Source organism: Equus asinus, chromosome X, assembly GCF_041296235.1.
Source record: "Equus asinus isolate D_3611 breed Donkey chromosome X, EquAss-T2T_v2, whole genome shotgun sequence".
NCBI lineage: Eukaryota > Metazoa > Chordata > Mammalia > Perissodactyla > Equidae > Equus > Equus asinus.
This window is the reverse complement of record NC_091820.1, coordinates 17,140,696-17,157,691: the sequence shown is the minus strand read 5'-3', so window position 1 is coordinate 17,157,691 and position 16,996 is coordinate 17,140,696. Positions and strand designations below refer to the sequence as shown.

The following is a 16,996-nucleotide window of genomic DNA, read 5'->3' as shown; positions in this document are numbered from 1 at the left end:
TGGACCCTCATGTGAAACCTCTTGAATTTTAAATATTGGCAGTCATTTAAAATTTTTAAAAACACTGTGCAAGACAAACAAAATACATCTGCTGAGGCTGGATTTGGCCTCTAGGCTACCACCAATTTGTGACCTCAGGGTTACAGCTTCTTCCTATGGTGATTATTCCAACCAAAACATAAATCCATGACTGTGGCTGCCCTGACAAGATTAAGTACCTTTTGACATACAGAATTTTCCAATGAAGAGCTAAATATTTTGTTACCATGTAAGAAGTAAACTTGATATAAAAAATATTTTAGGTGCTGGCCCCACGGCAGAGTGGTTAAGTTCGTGTGCTCCGCTGCAGGCTGCCCAGTGTTTCGTTGGTTCGAATCCTGGGTGTGGACGTGGCACTGCTCATCAAACCACAGTGAGGCAGCATCCCGCATGCCACAACTAGAAGGACACACAACGGAGAATATACAACTATGTACTGGGGGGCTTTGAGGAAAAAAAGGAAAAAAAAATTTTAAAGCTACAACATTTTTTTTTAATTGATAAACAGAGAAATATCAAGTTTACTCGCATGTTCCGTTTCAGCGGCCTGGGGTTCACCAGTTCGGATCCTGGGTGCGGACATGGCACCACTTGGCAAGCCATGCTGTGGTAGGCGTCCCACATATAAAGGAGAGGAAGATGGGCACGGATGTTAGCTCAGGGCCAGTCTTCCTCAGAAAAAGAGGAGGATTAGCAGCAGATGTTAGCTCAGGGCTAATTTTCCTCAAAAAAATTTTTTTTATTTTAGAATCTTTTCTACTGGGTCACATTAAAAGACAAGTCACTTAACCAATTTCTGTGATACAATTCTTAATATGTAAGATGGGGACGCCACAGAAAATTTTCACATTAGTACACTGCTATCAAGCATGAGAGGCCAATCCAATTCTACTTTGGAAAGAGCATTCAAGGCTGCAACAGGCGGTCCCAGAGGCGTTCATGGGTTCAATTTAACTCTGGGAGATGAGAATTGTCCCTTAAATCTCCCCAGATTTGGAGACAATTAGGAAAATTAAGACCAGATCAGTTTCACAATTCCACTACAGGGAGAAACTGCATATTCTGAATGCACCCTAAGAGTGCATAGAAACAGTCTAGTCATAGAAACAGTCTAGTCATAGAAAGAGTCTAGTCTTCAAAAGACGGTCTAGACCAGAGGTGATTTTGGAATAAGGCTAGTAGGAAGAAAATTTTTCAATCTATAGTTGACAGTCCTCACTACTTTCTATATCACTAAAATGAACTGAATAATTTTCTTTCCCTGGCTTAATAAACATACAAATGTAGCTAGAGCTCCAACACAGGGAGGCAAGCCTATTTATTCTTAGTTCTACAGTAGACTTTATACCAGCATCATCCAGTAACAAGCAGTTAAAAAATTACACACACACACACACTCTCTCTCTCTCTTCAATTTAGGATAGCAAAGAAACTTTGGATCATAAGTTGATGTTCACAATGAGAAAACAGAGACTTTTTTCCAAACAGAGAAGAGTTGGGCATAAAAACAATCCGGGTACTCAAAATATGTGGAAAAGATTCCCAGAGTTTTCCATTTATTATCTTAAACCAGGTAGGGAAAGTTCTTTCCTCACTTCAGTTAGAAATATAGAAGACAGGATAATATTCCCTTTGCCAGGCAGTTAAGGGCATAGACCCTCACCTCTTTTGAACAGGAATATAGGCTGTTCAAGGGAGATACCTGAAGCTGGGCTCACAGGTTCATTTTAGGGAGAAGCTGCCTTTAGTATTCAATCTCATGCTCCTTAAAATGTCGTTCAAATGCTGGACTTCTTGAGTACAGTTTTTATTACTCAAAACAATGCTTTAAGGAAACAAAAAAGGAAAAAAGCTAAATAGTTTTATGTATAGTATATGAAATGAAGATTGTCCCCTCAAACTAAAGAGGGGATGCAAGCTACTTGTTAGGAAAATAGTCCCCCCCAAAAGAGCCAGACTAGTTCTTGTCTGTAACTTTTAGTTCCATTCAAATCACTAAGTGGCATATGGACATCCAGCAATGCTAAAGCAGAGGCTTGAATATGAATGGGGGAAAAGTTGTTTTCAGTTCTGACCCAGAATGAGACCAGAGGTCTATTCCAGGTGCAAAGGGCTCTAAGACTTCACCCAGTGTCCATTTTGGGGCTTCTTGGAAAGGCCATTCAATTTCCAAGGAGAGTATGGGACAAGCTCCTAAGGCTTGCCCCACGCACCAAGGGCAGACGTGGAAGTAAACCAGCCTTGGCTTTGTTGGTGACATTTGTTGTAGTTTAACATTTTAATGTTTAAAAGTCAAAAAGGAAAGGATTAACAAGAAAAAGGCAGGTCCTAACAATTTAATAAAATGTACAGTCATTTCAGGTAGATTAACCACAGTTTTCTAATTTGCCAGAAATCTACCTGTTATTATTTTAAGGAGAACATCTAGTCTGCTTAATTAATTAATATCTTAGGGAATATCTTTAAAGATTTAATAATACACCTGGGAGAGTCAAGGTAGAAATTAAGGCCAGAAATGATTGGTTGGGACAGCTTATGGGCACTTCCAGGGTCAGATCTTTCCAAGGTGACTTTATTGTTTTGAAGTGGTATAAATTCTTAGAATTTTAATTATGTATATTGAATTCCACTCTAAATTGAATCAATTTTGGATTGTTGGCCACTTTGTATTATCATATTTAGCTATATCTTTCCCCTCTATTCATAATGAAGGATAACAAAGGTACCTAGATACATGTAAAATACTATCAATCCCCAGCTTTCTTAAATGTCCACAGCCCCAGTGGTCAAGCCTGCCATTAAAATTAATCTAGCATATATTTTAAGTTATATTTCCAGTCATTAAATTCCTATAAACTGGCTAAGTATATGCACTCCATTTAGAAATGGTTAAATGGAGGTACGGGTTTATCTGATAAAGTCACCATGCAAAATCAACATGTGTCCTAATACAGTCGCTCCTAAGGAGATGAAATAGATATTGAAGAATTATTATTTTGGGACTGATTTTCTATTAGTGTAGAAAGAGTAATATCTGCTTTAGGTTTTCCAACAAATACCTCCAAAATACAGCATATGACCCATAATAGTGAAATACTCAAAAAGTTAATAAGGAAAGAGTTTCAGAGTATATCAGGGAAAATTTTCATTTCCAATTTGTCTGACAGGAAAAGGACAAAATCTTAAACACCTGAGATGCAGATATCCTAAATAAAACAGTCCTACTGGAGAAAATTTTATTTGATTACTGTGTCATTTTGGCTTTTGTAATTCAATACAGATTGTACCAAACTTAGAGAAACTGGAGGAAAATGATAAAGGACTTAAGTAGTGTAAAATAATGGATTATTTCTCTTACAGAAGAACACATTGTGGGTTACATACTAACCTGTCATCTGAAAAGTTTTGGAAGATGCTAAATGGCTCTTGAGAATAGGAAAAATTTATAGGTCTTTCAATCTTAAAGAATGAACAACGTTTATCACCACAAGGGAGAGGACCACACATTGTGCGCTTCCTGACATGATGCAATAGAAAGTACTAAGTGCTATCTATGAAGGATTTTTGCACCCCCCCAAAATGGATCCTGAATCTAATCAAGCCTCTAGATCTAATTACTGTTTATAGAAAATTTGGGGGACATCTGAACATGTTAATGACATGATGAGGATAAGATATAACCAGACAAATCCAGAATATAGGAAATTCGACAAAACAAATGACTCAGTTTCTTCAACAAACGTTATTTCAAAAGAAAAAGTCAGGAGGAATTGTTACCAGTTAAAAGACACTTAAAAGACATACCATTCAACTTAAACAAACCAACTATTTGAAGAACAGTTAAGGAAAAGTGAATATCAACTAGATACTAAGAATTATTGTTAATTTTGTTAGATGTGATAACAATACTGTGGTCATGTTTAAAAAATCATCATCTATTAAAGACATGCTGAAGTTTATGGACGAAATGATAGGAAGCCTGGGATGTGCTTTAAAATACTTCCTCCAAAAGTGGGCTGATTTGATGAAAACATTGGCAAAATGTTGATAATTCCTGAAGCTGGGAGAAGGACGCATAAGGTTTCATTTACACTACTTTCTTGACTTTTATGTATGTTTGAAAAACATTTACAATAAACAAAGTTCTTAAAAATGGGTTACACATAGAAGATTACACTTGAAAAAAGTTTTAAAGATTAGTTCTTACTACTTTGCCATTGTTGCACACAGTACTTTAGTAAAGTTATTCTTGATTATTAATTGCATTTTCTAACCCCAAGAGATGTGGACAAGTATCCAGGGCATTTCTTGAATTAAAGATACAGTCTGTGAGCATAATTTGTATTTTCCAACACTTTCAACAATTTGGCCCCCCATGATTTTGTATAAAGAGTAGGGAGGCTGATTTTTCAGAGCTGAAAGAACTCAAAATAAATTTAGCAGCTTCTGAGAATAAGCTTGCATCACCCTGTCACCTGCTACACAGAACAACAGATCTGACTTCAGGGGATATTTTCAGATGCCAAGATGACTTCCTCTGGATGCCTGCCACATAAAACAACTCTACCCCAAATAGCTTTGGACATGCCACTATCCATATAGCACAGGGGTATTTAATTAGTGGAACTTAGTTAATTGGTTATGGTTGAGCTTGAATGCTGACTTAACACAAGTTTTTTTGAATGCAGAAAGAATTAGATAACTAGAGTCCTGAAAATCAAATATGATATTATGAAATTAGTAAGAAGTTTAACAGCAATATATAATAAAGGAAACATACATATTAGCATCCAACTTATCAAGAAGAATGTTTACTAGTTTGGGCCTATCATTACTTTACCGATTTGTTTTAAAGAAATTAGAACCAAATAAATCTACAGACATGGTCTAAGAATTGGGGAATGGCAAGTACTGCCACTTGAAGCATTGTGTTATACTGAGGAAACATACACACCTCTAACTGGGAAGCTCAACTGCTGTAAAGTTGACGCACTTATACAGTAACCAATTTGGGGCTCATAGGCGATGGTATCTAGACATTCATTCCAATCCTGCACGTTAGTAACAGGACAATCCTGTAGATGGGTGACAAGGTCTCCCACAAAAAGGCCTCTGGGTCCAATGGCAGGTGAGTCCTTGAGAAGAGGGAAAAATCAAATCAGGTAATGTGTCAAGACAAGCTAAAATTAATCTGAGCAAACAATAGCTAAAGACACCGAGTTAATTAAGTAGAATATTTTGAATAATGTAGATAATCCAGCTTTGAATCCAAGGTGTACAGACCTAGAAAATTAAAATAAAATCCAACACTTATAGTTACTTTTCCTACTTCTCCAAGATTTTGAATTTTTCACAACTGAAAAAAACTCACTCACCAACTGTTACAATTAAAACAACAAAGTTTTCCAAAACTGCTAATTAAAATTTTTGTGAAAGTAGTCATCAGAATGCCTTCGTTTTCCTATATGTTCAGTGGATAAAATTATAAGACAAGTCCTTATCTAAACACAGTCCCAAATATGTAGACGATACTGTCAGCACAGGAAATATGTGAGCCAGTTGCTCAGAAAGGTAATTTTCCTCTTCCCAAAGTCTGAATAGAAGACGATGTCATCATAGTAGTTACTGTTTAAGGGAGTGAAATACAGAGTTGAAGACATTAACTTAAACTCCCACAAAATGTTCTGGCTGGCTAGCCTAGCTTTCATCTTTCTGACTTCTTAGGAGTAAAGACATTTGACTCAACAGCAGAGTTATAAAAATAAACAGTAAAGGTAAATGATGCATTTTATCAACAAACTACAGGTAGAAAATCTTGGTACTATCTTTGTAATTCAGAACAGAAATAATTTAAAAAGCCAATGTATTTTGACATTTCTCCAAAGAAGATATATGGATGGCCAGTAGACACATGAAAAGATGCTCATCATCACTAATCATCAGGGAAATGCAAATCAAAACTACACTAAGATATCACTTTACACCTGTTAGAATGGCAAAAATAACCAAAACAAAAAGTGACAAATGTTGGAGAGTTTGTGGAGAAAAAGGAACCCTCATACCCTGCTGCTGGGAATGCAAATTGGTGCAGCCACTGTGGAAAACAGTATGGAGATTTCTCAAAAAATTAAAAATAGAAATACCTTATGACCCAGACATCCCACTACTGGGTATCTATCCAAAGAACTTGAAATCAGCAATTCCAAAAGTCCCATGCACCCCTATGTTCACTGCAGCATTATTTACAATAGTCAAGATGTGGAAGCAACCTAAGTGCCCATCAACTGATGATCGGATAAAGAAGATATGGTATATATATATATATATATATATATATATACACAATGGAATACTACTCAGCCATAGAAAAGGATAAAACTGTCCCATTCACAAACAACATGGATGGACCTTGAAGGTATTATGTTAAGTGAAATAAGCCAGATAGAGAGAGACAATCTGTGTATGACTCCACTCATATGTGGAAATTAAACATGTAGACAAAGAGAACAGGTTAGTGGTTACCAGGAGAAAGGGGGGATAGGGGGTGGGCACAAAGGGTGAAGTGGTGCACCTACAACATGACTGACAAACAATAATGTACAACTGAAATTTCACAAGGTTGTAAACTATCATAATCTTAATAAAAAGTAAAAAAAAAGCCAATGTATTTCACAAAACTATTTGTTCAATTTGAAAGGATTATAGTAATTTCTTCAAGGAGGACAACTTGAATAAAAGTTCCTGACATAAAATGCTATGTGCTACATCACAAAATCTGGCGACAGAATGCCCCAAGTAATCCATTATTTACCTCAGCAACTTCAGTGATAAGCACCCCGACTCCAGTGTAGTAAAATGGCAAGAGAATTACAGGGAGCAGAACAAGAGCTAAAATACCCAGGAGTGCAAGGACGAAATTATGCCAGATACCTGAAAAGACAGAAAAAAAGAAATAAGCTCAATCAGGGGCAGGAATGATTTAGGTATTTGGACTTTATAATACCTGGGCATTCTGATAAATTAGTAAAGTAACCAGAAGAAGCTGTCAGGCAGATAGATCTTACTTAGTGCAGCAGACAGACGTTCAGTTAGGGGCCTCTTCCATTTCCGATATTGAAATCTAAAATGAGCATGTTAATACCACAATAGGAAGACTACATGCTAATATGACTTAACACTAATAGCATCTATATTCTATTATATATATCTCTATGATATATATATAACATGAATACAATTAATATCTTCTACTTACTATACCTTCTTTTCAGAAAATGTACACAATATTAATTTAAACATACTTGTGATCTTTTAAAGGAACTTCAGAGCTATTCAAATAAAAGTTAAGATGAAATAAAAAACACTCTTGCTGAACTGGGGTATGGAAATCCAAATGGTACTTGGAAAAAGGGATTGCTTTAAGAATTAAACTATTATGGAGAGTAGTATTGGTGGACCAAATAGAGTATGTATCTTACATCATGTCACAGACTATAACCACCTCCACCATATATACAGAGATGGTTAGGTGAACCCAGTGGTGTGCTGGAGCCTGCTCCTACCTGCTTGTCACAGCTGACTATGTGCCTCTCTTCCCAATTCCTCCTTCAGGGACTTCAGGTTGGCACCTTGAAATTGGCCATGGTGGTAGTATTTACAACAGAAACCAGCATATGCTACATATCAGAGCTCCCCATCCTCCCCACCAGAGCCAGGAGTTAAACATTCACTAGCACACCACTAGATAACCCCTCCCCTGACACCTATCCTTTCCTTCTTCTACTAGTTTTTCTCACGGGGCAGGGTGGGGGCACTACTAGCACTCTGAGCAGTGTGATTCTTAGTTGTGCAGGTCTGTCTCTTACACTACAGGACATTTAGAATTCCTGGCTCCATCCACTAAATGCCATTAGTGCTCTCCAGTCAGAGACAACCAAAGAATGTTCCCCACCCCACACATTCCAAACCTCCCCAGGAGGGCGATAGTATCAGTGGTTGAGAACCAATGCTCTATAATTACAGAAATGTAACCTAAAGACATTTCCCAGACTCAGGAGGCTGAGTATGGCCATACAACTGTGTTTCGGCCAACAGGATGTGAGTGGAAGTGATGTGGATATCCCCCTCCTACTGGCTGGAATGTAGCTATGATGGAGCTAATCTGAGCCCATGACATAGAAGCTGCACGCTGGGAATAGTAGAGCTAACAATCAGAAAGAGCCAGAGTCCCCCAAATCAAAGAATTATCATATCAGCGCTGAACTACTTACATTTTGGAATGTTTTATGAGAGTTTAACCCATTGTTACTTTTAGCTATTAAAGCAGCCAGATACCTAGCTAACAGGTGTTCCATGAACCATATTCACATTGTAAGACTTCCTCCACTTTTTTTTGTGTGTTGTAAGTTGTTAAATTCCAGAAATGTCTAGAGCAAGTCTAGTCTAGGATGTATTAGGCAAACAATCTTTTCTGTTCTATATACAGAGAGATTTTTAAAAGCACCAATGTTATCAAACTATTTATCAGAAACTAATTTTGCTTTTTCATTTATAAGTTCATTTTTAACTCAGCTTTCCCCGCAACTCCTCAGGATTGCCTACATGCCTGCACGCTTACTCTCTCTCCTTTATCAGGATGATACCACCACACAACCATGACTATTCCCATCAAAAGAATGGGGCGGGGGGGGGGGGGTGGTCACACAGCAGCACTGATTCCTTGACTCTCTGGGCAGCCTCCATCTCTTGTCAGACATATAGCTGGTACCAGATCACCCCTCTAGATTCCAGATTTTCCCATGATGGCTAAGTGGCAATGAGTGTGGTGGAACACACACATTTCCTCTACTTAAACAACCTCTCGTCCACTAATAATTTGTTTGTAAGTACACCAAAAGAATCTTTGTTACAACTTTTACTTTCTCTAGAGCAGGGTTTCTCAAGTGACATTATTCACATTTTGAGCTAGATAATTCTTTGCCGTGGGGGACTGTCTTGTGCATTGTAGGATGTTTAGCACCATCCCTGGTCTCCACTCACCACATGCCAGTGGCACCCTCCCCATCTTCTCTATTTTCTAGCTATGGTATTTATACAGACAAGTTTTTTTTGTTTCTTTCTTTAGAACACGAATTTTATTTTTGCTTTACTACACAAGATGTACATATCGATCATTAAAAAGTCAATATATACACAATATAGCCTACAACTGAACACCACTCTCTGACAGGCAAAGAAATCACACTAAACAACAGTACCTGGCAGTATTTGGGGGAAAGAAAATGATTAAAACAGGTTTAAATTGACTAATACTATTAAGTCACATCTATTATTCAATACTACATAATTCAACGCAGCTAAAAGATGGTTATGCAGAAACTTAATATAAAAAAATACAACCAAAATTAAGATAGCAAACAAAACCTCTATAACTTTTTTAAACAGGAAAATACCTTACACATGCATGTAACTGTTCACTTTGTTTTTATATTTAAACATTTTTTTTATAACTGTTCATTCTTTTAAAGAACATCTGTAAGCAAAGTTATCAACTTCCAAAACACCATAGAGTTACTAAACATATTCCTAAAAGTATAAACATGAACATTTGGAAAATAGAGAACTTCTAAAAATTGTAAGCAGTAAGTGAACTTCATATTTAAAAGAATGTGAAAAGAAGTCCCATTTTTGGCACAGCTGTATGAAGAACTGTCTTTTGATGTGAGGTTCATGAATTATCCTCCTGTTGGGACCAAACTGTACAAAAACATGTTTTTCAAACGGTATTATAGAACAAGATAGAGCATCTTAACAATGTTATACAAAGGATTACTTTTTTTACTTTTCAAATTTCTACTATTCTATCAAAACAAGACCCTTAGTTGTGTAGGAATCATTTTTAAAATTCTTTCCTAGAAACAACATACAAAAGAGAGGCATAATTATTTTCAGTCACACTCCTGAAAGATGCTTCCTGAGTTTGAGAAGGGTCTTCTCTTTTTACTGGCTGCTTTTGTTTTTAGCATGGGTTATGATATGAGATTTCAGGTTAGTTGACTGAGCAAACTTCTTATTACAAGCATCGAAGGGGCACACGTAGGGCCTGTCTCCAGTATGGATTCGCACATGTGTACGCAAATTGAAATCCAGGGAAAAGCGTTTTCCGCAGCCTTCAAATGTGCACTGAAAGGGCTTCTCTCCAGTATGCACCAGTTGATGTCGTTTCAGTTTTGAGCACTCAAGAAAAGCTTTGCCACATTCTGCACATACGTGGACTCTGGGACCGTGGATTTGCAGATGTTTCCTCATGGCAGAGTTATCCCTGAACATCTTTTCGCAGCCTATATGAGGGCAAGCTACTGTTTTTGGAGTACCTTCTTTGTTTTTTCTTGGCTTCATTCCAGTAAATTCTGCCGGTTGTTTGGGATCTGAGAGGTCAACGCCAGGTATTCCTTCAGGAGGAAGTTTCTTCCCTGTCACGTACTCTGAGTAATCGGGAGGTGAGTTCTCCTCCGTCTGTCCTTCTGTCTCATTGTCCCTTTCACTGCTCGGGCACCACATGGTGACGGAGAACTCTCCCTCCAGGGTTTTGATGTGCACCTGCTTCTGCTCCCACTTCTTCCTGCCGGTCTCAGGGGCGCTGCCGCTTCCCGCCCTGGCCTCACTGCTGGTGTAGCTCTTCTTATGGCCGGGCTTCTTGCCCCGGCTCCTGCGCTTCTTGCGGTAGCTGTAGGCCGACGACGACGCGGAGGTTGCCAAGGAAGCCAAGGCCTGCTGGTAGTAGTCGTCGTCGTCGACTGGGTTGATCACCGGATTCTCAAGGTTGTCTGACTCGTAGTAGTCCACCACTTCCTCCTGTGTCTGCACCATAACCATTTCCTGGTCACCTTGGTTCGGGTTGTTGATAATGAGCGGCTGCAGCGCGATGAGGGGCGGATGGTGGTGGCCGCCGTGGAACCAGTCGCCGCTGATATCCTCGTACTCGACGGTTCCCATCTCCACGGTCTCCACAGGGAGGCTGTGCAGCTCCACGATATCTGCAGGCATCTCCGAGTTTTCTGTGGAGATGTAGAGAGCTTCCTCTGAGGCCATGGCAGCGAGCTCTACAGAGACTTTGGCCGCGGGGCAGCGGGTGTGTGACTGGAAGGCCGCGGAAAAGAAAGGCTGAGGGAGGAAAGCGCGAGGGCCACGAGGAAGGCGTGGGCGGTTGAGGCGAAAAGCCCAGAAGGCGAGGGGGCTTCTGGGTGCGCCCGGCGCACGCGCTTCCCGGCGTCGCCTCGAGTGCGTGCCCACGCTCACGCCCACGCCCTCGTGTACGCACTACCCCTCCCGCCTTCCCGTCCTGCCTAGCAAGCTGTTGGTTTTTGAACATTAACTTGGTAACTGGGCTCTTCACTGGTGTTCTATTACTTCATTTCCGTTGATTTTCTTGCCTCCCTCCCCAGGCATATAACAGTATCAGAAAAAAAAGGCTTACTCCTTTCTAATATTTATGCTTCTGTTTTTCCTCTCATTTAATTGCAATGACCCACATTTACAGACCACTTAACACTATCAGTGATAGCTGACGGTGGGACTGCTTGTCTTGTCCTTTAATAGCTTCTAAGTGTCATACCATCAGGAAGTATCCAGCTATTTCTACTTTTACTAAGGATTTTTGGTTTTTAGCTATTAATAGATGTTGAATTTTGTTAAATATCCATTTCAATATCTGTTGAGATGAAGATTTTTTTCCCTAATGGTACATAATGTAAACAACAGTAAAATGGATTTCCTAATGTTGAACCATCCTTGCATTGTTTAAGTCCACCATGTGTCTGTAGAGGGTTTTTTTGTGCTTTACAGGATGTTGTATCAGTGTTATACTGGCTTTAAAAAAAAAAATCTTAGTTTTCTTCTCTGTGCAATCTAGAAAGTTTATACTAAATTGGAATTAAAAGGAAAATCTTTTTCTTCAAGATCTGAAAGAATTCCACCCATGAAACTTTCAGGGGCGTTCTTCATTACTTTCTTAATTTCTCCCATTGTAATTAGACTATTTAGATTTTTTTCTCTCTCTTCTGGGGTTAACTCAGGCTATTTATTTATTTTTTTCAGAATGATCCAGGTTTAAAAATTTTTTTTTTGCAGAGATGAACAAAGAACACTTATAATTGTTCCAATTTTCTCGTATGAGTTGTCATTCTCCAATCCGACTGCTAAAGAATTAGTGTTTACAGACACTTTCTCCCATTGTTTAATCTTTTTTTGGTCCAAGAACTAACTCTTGGACTTATTTATATTTTTCTTTTCTCTAATTTATTCTGCCTATATCCTTACTAATTACATCATTAAGCTATTTTATAGTTCTTTTCTCACTTATTCAGTTGAATGCTTAACTGGTTTACTTTCATTTCTTTTTTCATAAAAACTGCCTAAGGCAGTGAATTTTCCTTTTAGCAAAACTTTGCACATTATTTCATTATCATTTAAATATACAGCAATTATCATTTTGAATTAAATTGGTCAATCTTTTTTTTATTATTTTTTATTGAGTTAATGATAGGTTACAATCTTGTGAAATTTCAGTTGTACATTATTGTCTGTCAGTCATGTTGGTCAATCCTTTTTTTAAAAGATTTTATTTTTCCTTTTTCTCCCAAAGACCACCCAGTACATAACTGTGTATTTTTAGTTGTGGGTCCTTCTAGTTGTGGCATGTGGGATGCTGCCTCAACATGGCTTGATGAGCGGTGCCATGTCCACACCCTGGATTTGAACTGGCCGCCGAAGGAGAGAGCTCGAACTTAACCAGTTAGCCACGGGGCTGGCCCCTGGTCAATTTTTTTAAGTTTCATGGGCACTTGAAAAGAAATTGTCATGGCATAGAGTTTGACATGTCTATTGACTTTTACCTTACTAATTAGAGCTTTGATGATCTGACTTTTTCATACTTATTTGCTACTTGTTGAGAGATGAGACGAACCTCTTTTATTGCAATTTGGTTTTCTCCTTCTACTTTTTCCATTTGTTTTGATGGTTTGTTACTTGATATAGTAAGATTCACAACGATTACATTTTCATTGTGCTTTATACTCCTTATGATTATTAACTGGCCCCTTGTGTCTAATTTAATGCTTTAGTCATATTTACTGTTCACATTTGTGTGGTATGTTATGCTTTTAATATACCACACAAAAAGATTGCTTTTAAAAGCAATCATTTAAAAATTATGTTGTTTTTAGTTGTTTTTAATGAAGAAACTGGAATGTCAATTATTTTGCTCTAAACTTTTAACTGAGAATCTTATAAGTTGAATTTATCAACCAAATGATGATATGTTTTCATTTGTGATGTGAGTACTTTCCATCAAACCACTAACAACACACAGATGAATAAAGAAATTTAAGTCTGTTACCTGCACAAAATATCCTTAGCTGCTGGACTGGTGATATAAGTTGCAAATGAGTGGTGAACAGATCAACAAATGCTCCAGGATAAATAATGAAGAGAAAAATCCCAAAGCCATTAAATCGTACTTGTTCCCTAAGAAATCACATAAGAAAAAGGAATTTAATACTAGTATTGCATTTGTCAAATTAATAATGTATGTAATCTTAGAACTTCCCACTGTAATTCATTTCCTTTTTATTTTTGAGGGAGATTAGCCCTGAGCTAACTACTGCCAGTTCTCCTCTTTTTGCTGAGGAAGCTTGGCCCTGAGCTAACATCGTGCCCATCTTCTTCTACTTTATATGGCCTACCACAGCATGGCATGCCAAGTGGTGCCATGTCTCACCCAGGATCCAAACCTGCGAACCCTGGGCCGCCGAGAAGCAGAACGTGCGAACTTAACCGCTGCGCCACCGGGCTGGCCCCCTTCCTACTGTAATTCAAATTCTTGCTGAAAAGCAAGTCTCTCTGGACAGTCAAAAAAATTACACCTATATATATGATATATATATATCTCTCTCTCTCATCATAATTTTACAATAGTGTACAGATTTGGTTGTCTGTGAAAGCACATTTTGTAAAACAGGACATTCTGAAACAGACAACTTCAAAATTTTTAGGAACCCATACGATGAGCAGATAACTTGAAATTAGTCACACAGAGAAATAAATGGTTAATATTTCTATGAGAAACTAAATGAAAAATATTTTTATGGTTTACTCAAATATTTTCAGAGAAGGACACGTAGAAAATATAATTTAAGTAAATTATCTAAATGTTTATATTTGTCTTAGCTATTATAAAGGTGGAGGTTTGTCTAAGTGTATTCCTGTTGAATTAATGTTAAAATAAGTACATTTAAAAATGCATAATGCTCAGATTGTCCTTAAGAGAATTCTTTTTTATCAATTCATTCTCGAAAAATCAAATTACACTTAATAGCTTCATAAAACCAAACAGCTACTCTAAAAAAAGCATCACCTAAATATACTGTGCTGTCACTTAGTACTAAACATGTAAGCCTGTAAAATTCACTTTTTCTTAGCAGTTGGGATTTTATTAAAAAATTACATTGTTTCACAAGCACACTGTGAAATATTAAACTGTTAATAACAATGCTTTTACATGTAAAACCCTAAAGGCTGCAACGCTAAAAGCGTGGAAACAAAGGTGAAAGAGATTAAAAAAAATTTAAAAAGTAGCCACCCACTTAAACCACTACATGGCACACCTGTTTAACAGTATATGCTCTGTCAAGATGAGGGTTTATTGCCAGTCAATAGACTCTTGTTCATAAGCAAGTGGAAAGTAATAAGAAGTGATTAAATCTTCTCCTCTAAAACCTTTTACCTGGTCCACACACCCAAAGGATAAAACATATCCCCATCAGTATGTGTGTTCATTATGGCATAATTATCAGTGGGAATGAAAGGGAGTTGTGACTCACCCTCTCCCCCATCACAATTTTGTAAGTTTAGAAGCCTTTATAATGCTCAGGTATAATTACATACATTTGGGTATGCAAGACAAGAACAGGGCATGACACTCGAAGCAAGTCCCAGGTCTCATCCTCGCTTGTCTTCTTCTACTTGGGTTTCTAGATAGGCTATGATATTTGTTAACAAACTCAGGGTTTTCAGTGTTCTTGCTCTAGCCAGCAGAGGCCATGAGTAGAAGCAGGAAAGTATTTCAGCTGATAAGCCAAAGAAAGTACTAAAAAAGCAGGTGGGTGGGCTTTGAGTGCAATGGTTATCATTCTGACTCAATGATAAAGACAAAGAGTAGGTTTCAGGATTGGATGAAAATCTAGAAGTACCATGAGAATATAACCATATTGGCAAAGGGCAAAGGATAGAAAGACCCAGATTACAGATATGCACATGGTTAATTGAGCATATTCATCAATATATTAATCTCCTCTGTAAAAGAGAAAGTACTTTAAAATAATGATGGTGGATATGCACTGGGCAATATCCACAGGAAGAAAAAGTATCAAATGTAGCAGATTTTAGTAATAAACTCTGTTAAATGAAAAGCTTCTTTGCATGTAGTAGAAAGAAAAAGGTAAATATCATTACCTAATAGCTGCTATCCCATGTCCAATTTCATGTACAACACCACTAATGAGGACTGCAGCGAAGAAATAGGTCAGTTGGTTGACCGGTAAATTTATACCAGGAACCTGTTCACAGACACAATGATAATTACACACTTGGGCACCAAAAGACCATGATGTTCACTCTGTATTAAAGCTTAAACTTCCAAGCTGAATGTTCTGTAAACTAAAAGTATATGAATACCAATGGTTCACTTCTCCATTTCTATCATAATAAAAGTAAAAACGTCAGTCAGTTTTTTGAACTAGGCAGTTTTTGAACTAAGCACAACACTAATCTAAAGAGAACAGGAAACGCCAGGTTAAAAAGTTGAAACTTTAGCTTCCTGAAGTCTGCACCATGGGAAAGAATTAGGGAGCCTGGCAAAGCGCCAGGGAATGTGGAGTGACAGTGAAGGAGTCAGCAGCTGATCTACCCTCAAGGGCTGGAAGCCTGATTTGGAAATTCTTGTTATAATTCCTAGTCCTTCCTCTGAATTGTTATTGCAAGGTTCCAAGTACTTATGTGAGTAATACAGGATATCCCCAGCCTCAATCAATGAGTTTCATTTTAGTATTCTCAAGTTATATGAGGGATGATAATTAAAGGCAGTGTAATAAAGTGCCTTATCAGTGTGGGAACACCATGCCCTCCATTTCTTCTATCCCATCAGTTTGTCCAGCATATTGGTCAGAAAAATAGTATAAAACTGATACATAAATATTATATTAAAATTGAAATTTAAGGCAGAAAGTAAGACATATGGAACATACAGACATGCTAATAGCCTATCAAGAAGTGGGAGGTGTCTTGCAATCTCATGCTCCTAAGATGTTGTACATACGTATATCATTGCATACACGAGGGAAGTTTGCTATTGTAAGGGCTGCACAGTAAATTTGTTTTAGATATCCAAGAATCTTCTCATAAGACAAATAATTGCTCCCAAGTTATATCTGTTAAAGAGATTCTATAAATTAGGCTAAGTGAAACACACCAGGCATCATTAATACCATTTACATACTGAGCATTTATTTCTTACAGTCCAGGAGTTGGGATCCTAAAGGTATTCTTCTGGGAGAAATTCCTTCTTTCTTATATTAATTATTATTTTAAATTCAGTATAAAATGTATTTAAAGCTGGAAAACTCAAAGGAAAATAGAAGCCTATAATCCTTGTCCCAAAACACAAAACAATTCTCATTGTTTAACGCATGTCCTTCATCTTTTCATGTACACATATTTTAAAAAATTGTATTTTTATTAAAACATGGTTTTGAAACCTGCTCCTTTCACTAACAGTATCACAAACATTTTCCCATTAGTACTGTCTGATTCAACATGATTTTTAATAGCCGCATTATGTTCTATGGAATAGATCATTGGACAACCAATTGTTTTAAAGGTTTCTGCTCTTATAAATACTGTG

At 37.5% G+C, this 16,996-nt stretch overlaps 1 protein-coding gene across 4 annotated transcripts in view; it reads right to left on the bottom strand.

Moving 5' to 3' along the window:
- Window positions 1-16,996, bottom strand: part of MBTPS2 (membrane bound transcription factor peptidase, site 2) — a 42,240-nt gene that overhangs the window by 16,402 nt on the left and 8,842 nt on the right. For 2 of the 4 annotated variants that reach the window (XR_006522491.2, XM_014847925.3), the window contains exons 4-7: window positions 15,550-15,653; window positions 13,436-13,563; window positions 6,851-6,969; window positions 4,994-5,174 (exon numbers count right to left, since the gene is read on the bottom strand). Coding sequence is in view for 3 of the 4 variants with exons in the window: in XM_014847925.3 (XP_014703411.1) it covers window positions 4,994-5,174; window positions 6,851-6,969; window positions 13,436-13,563; window positions 15,550-15,653 (532 nt within the window). In the remaining variant the exon portion in view is untranslated. The other 2 variants (XM_070502680.1, XM_014847924.3) reach the window with 2 other exon arrangements.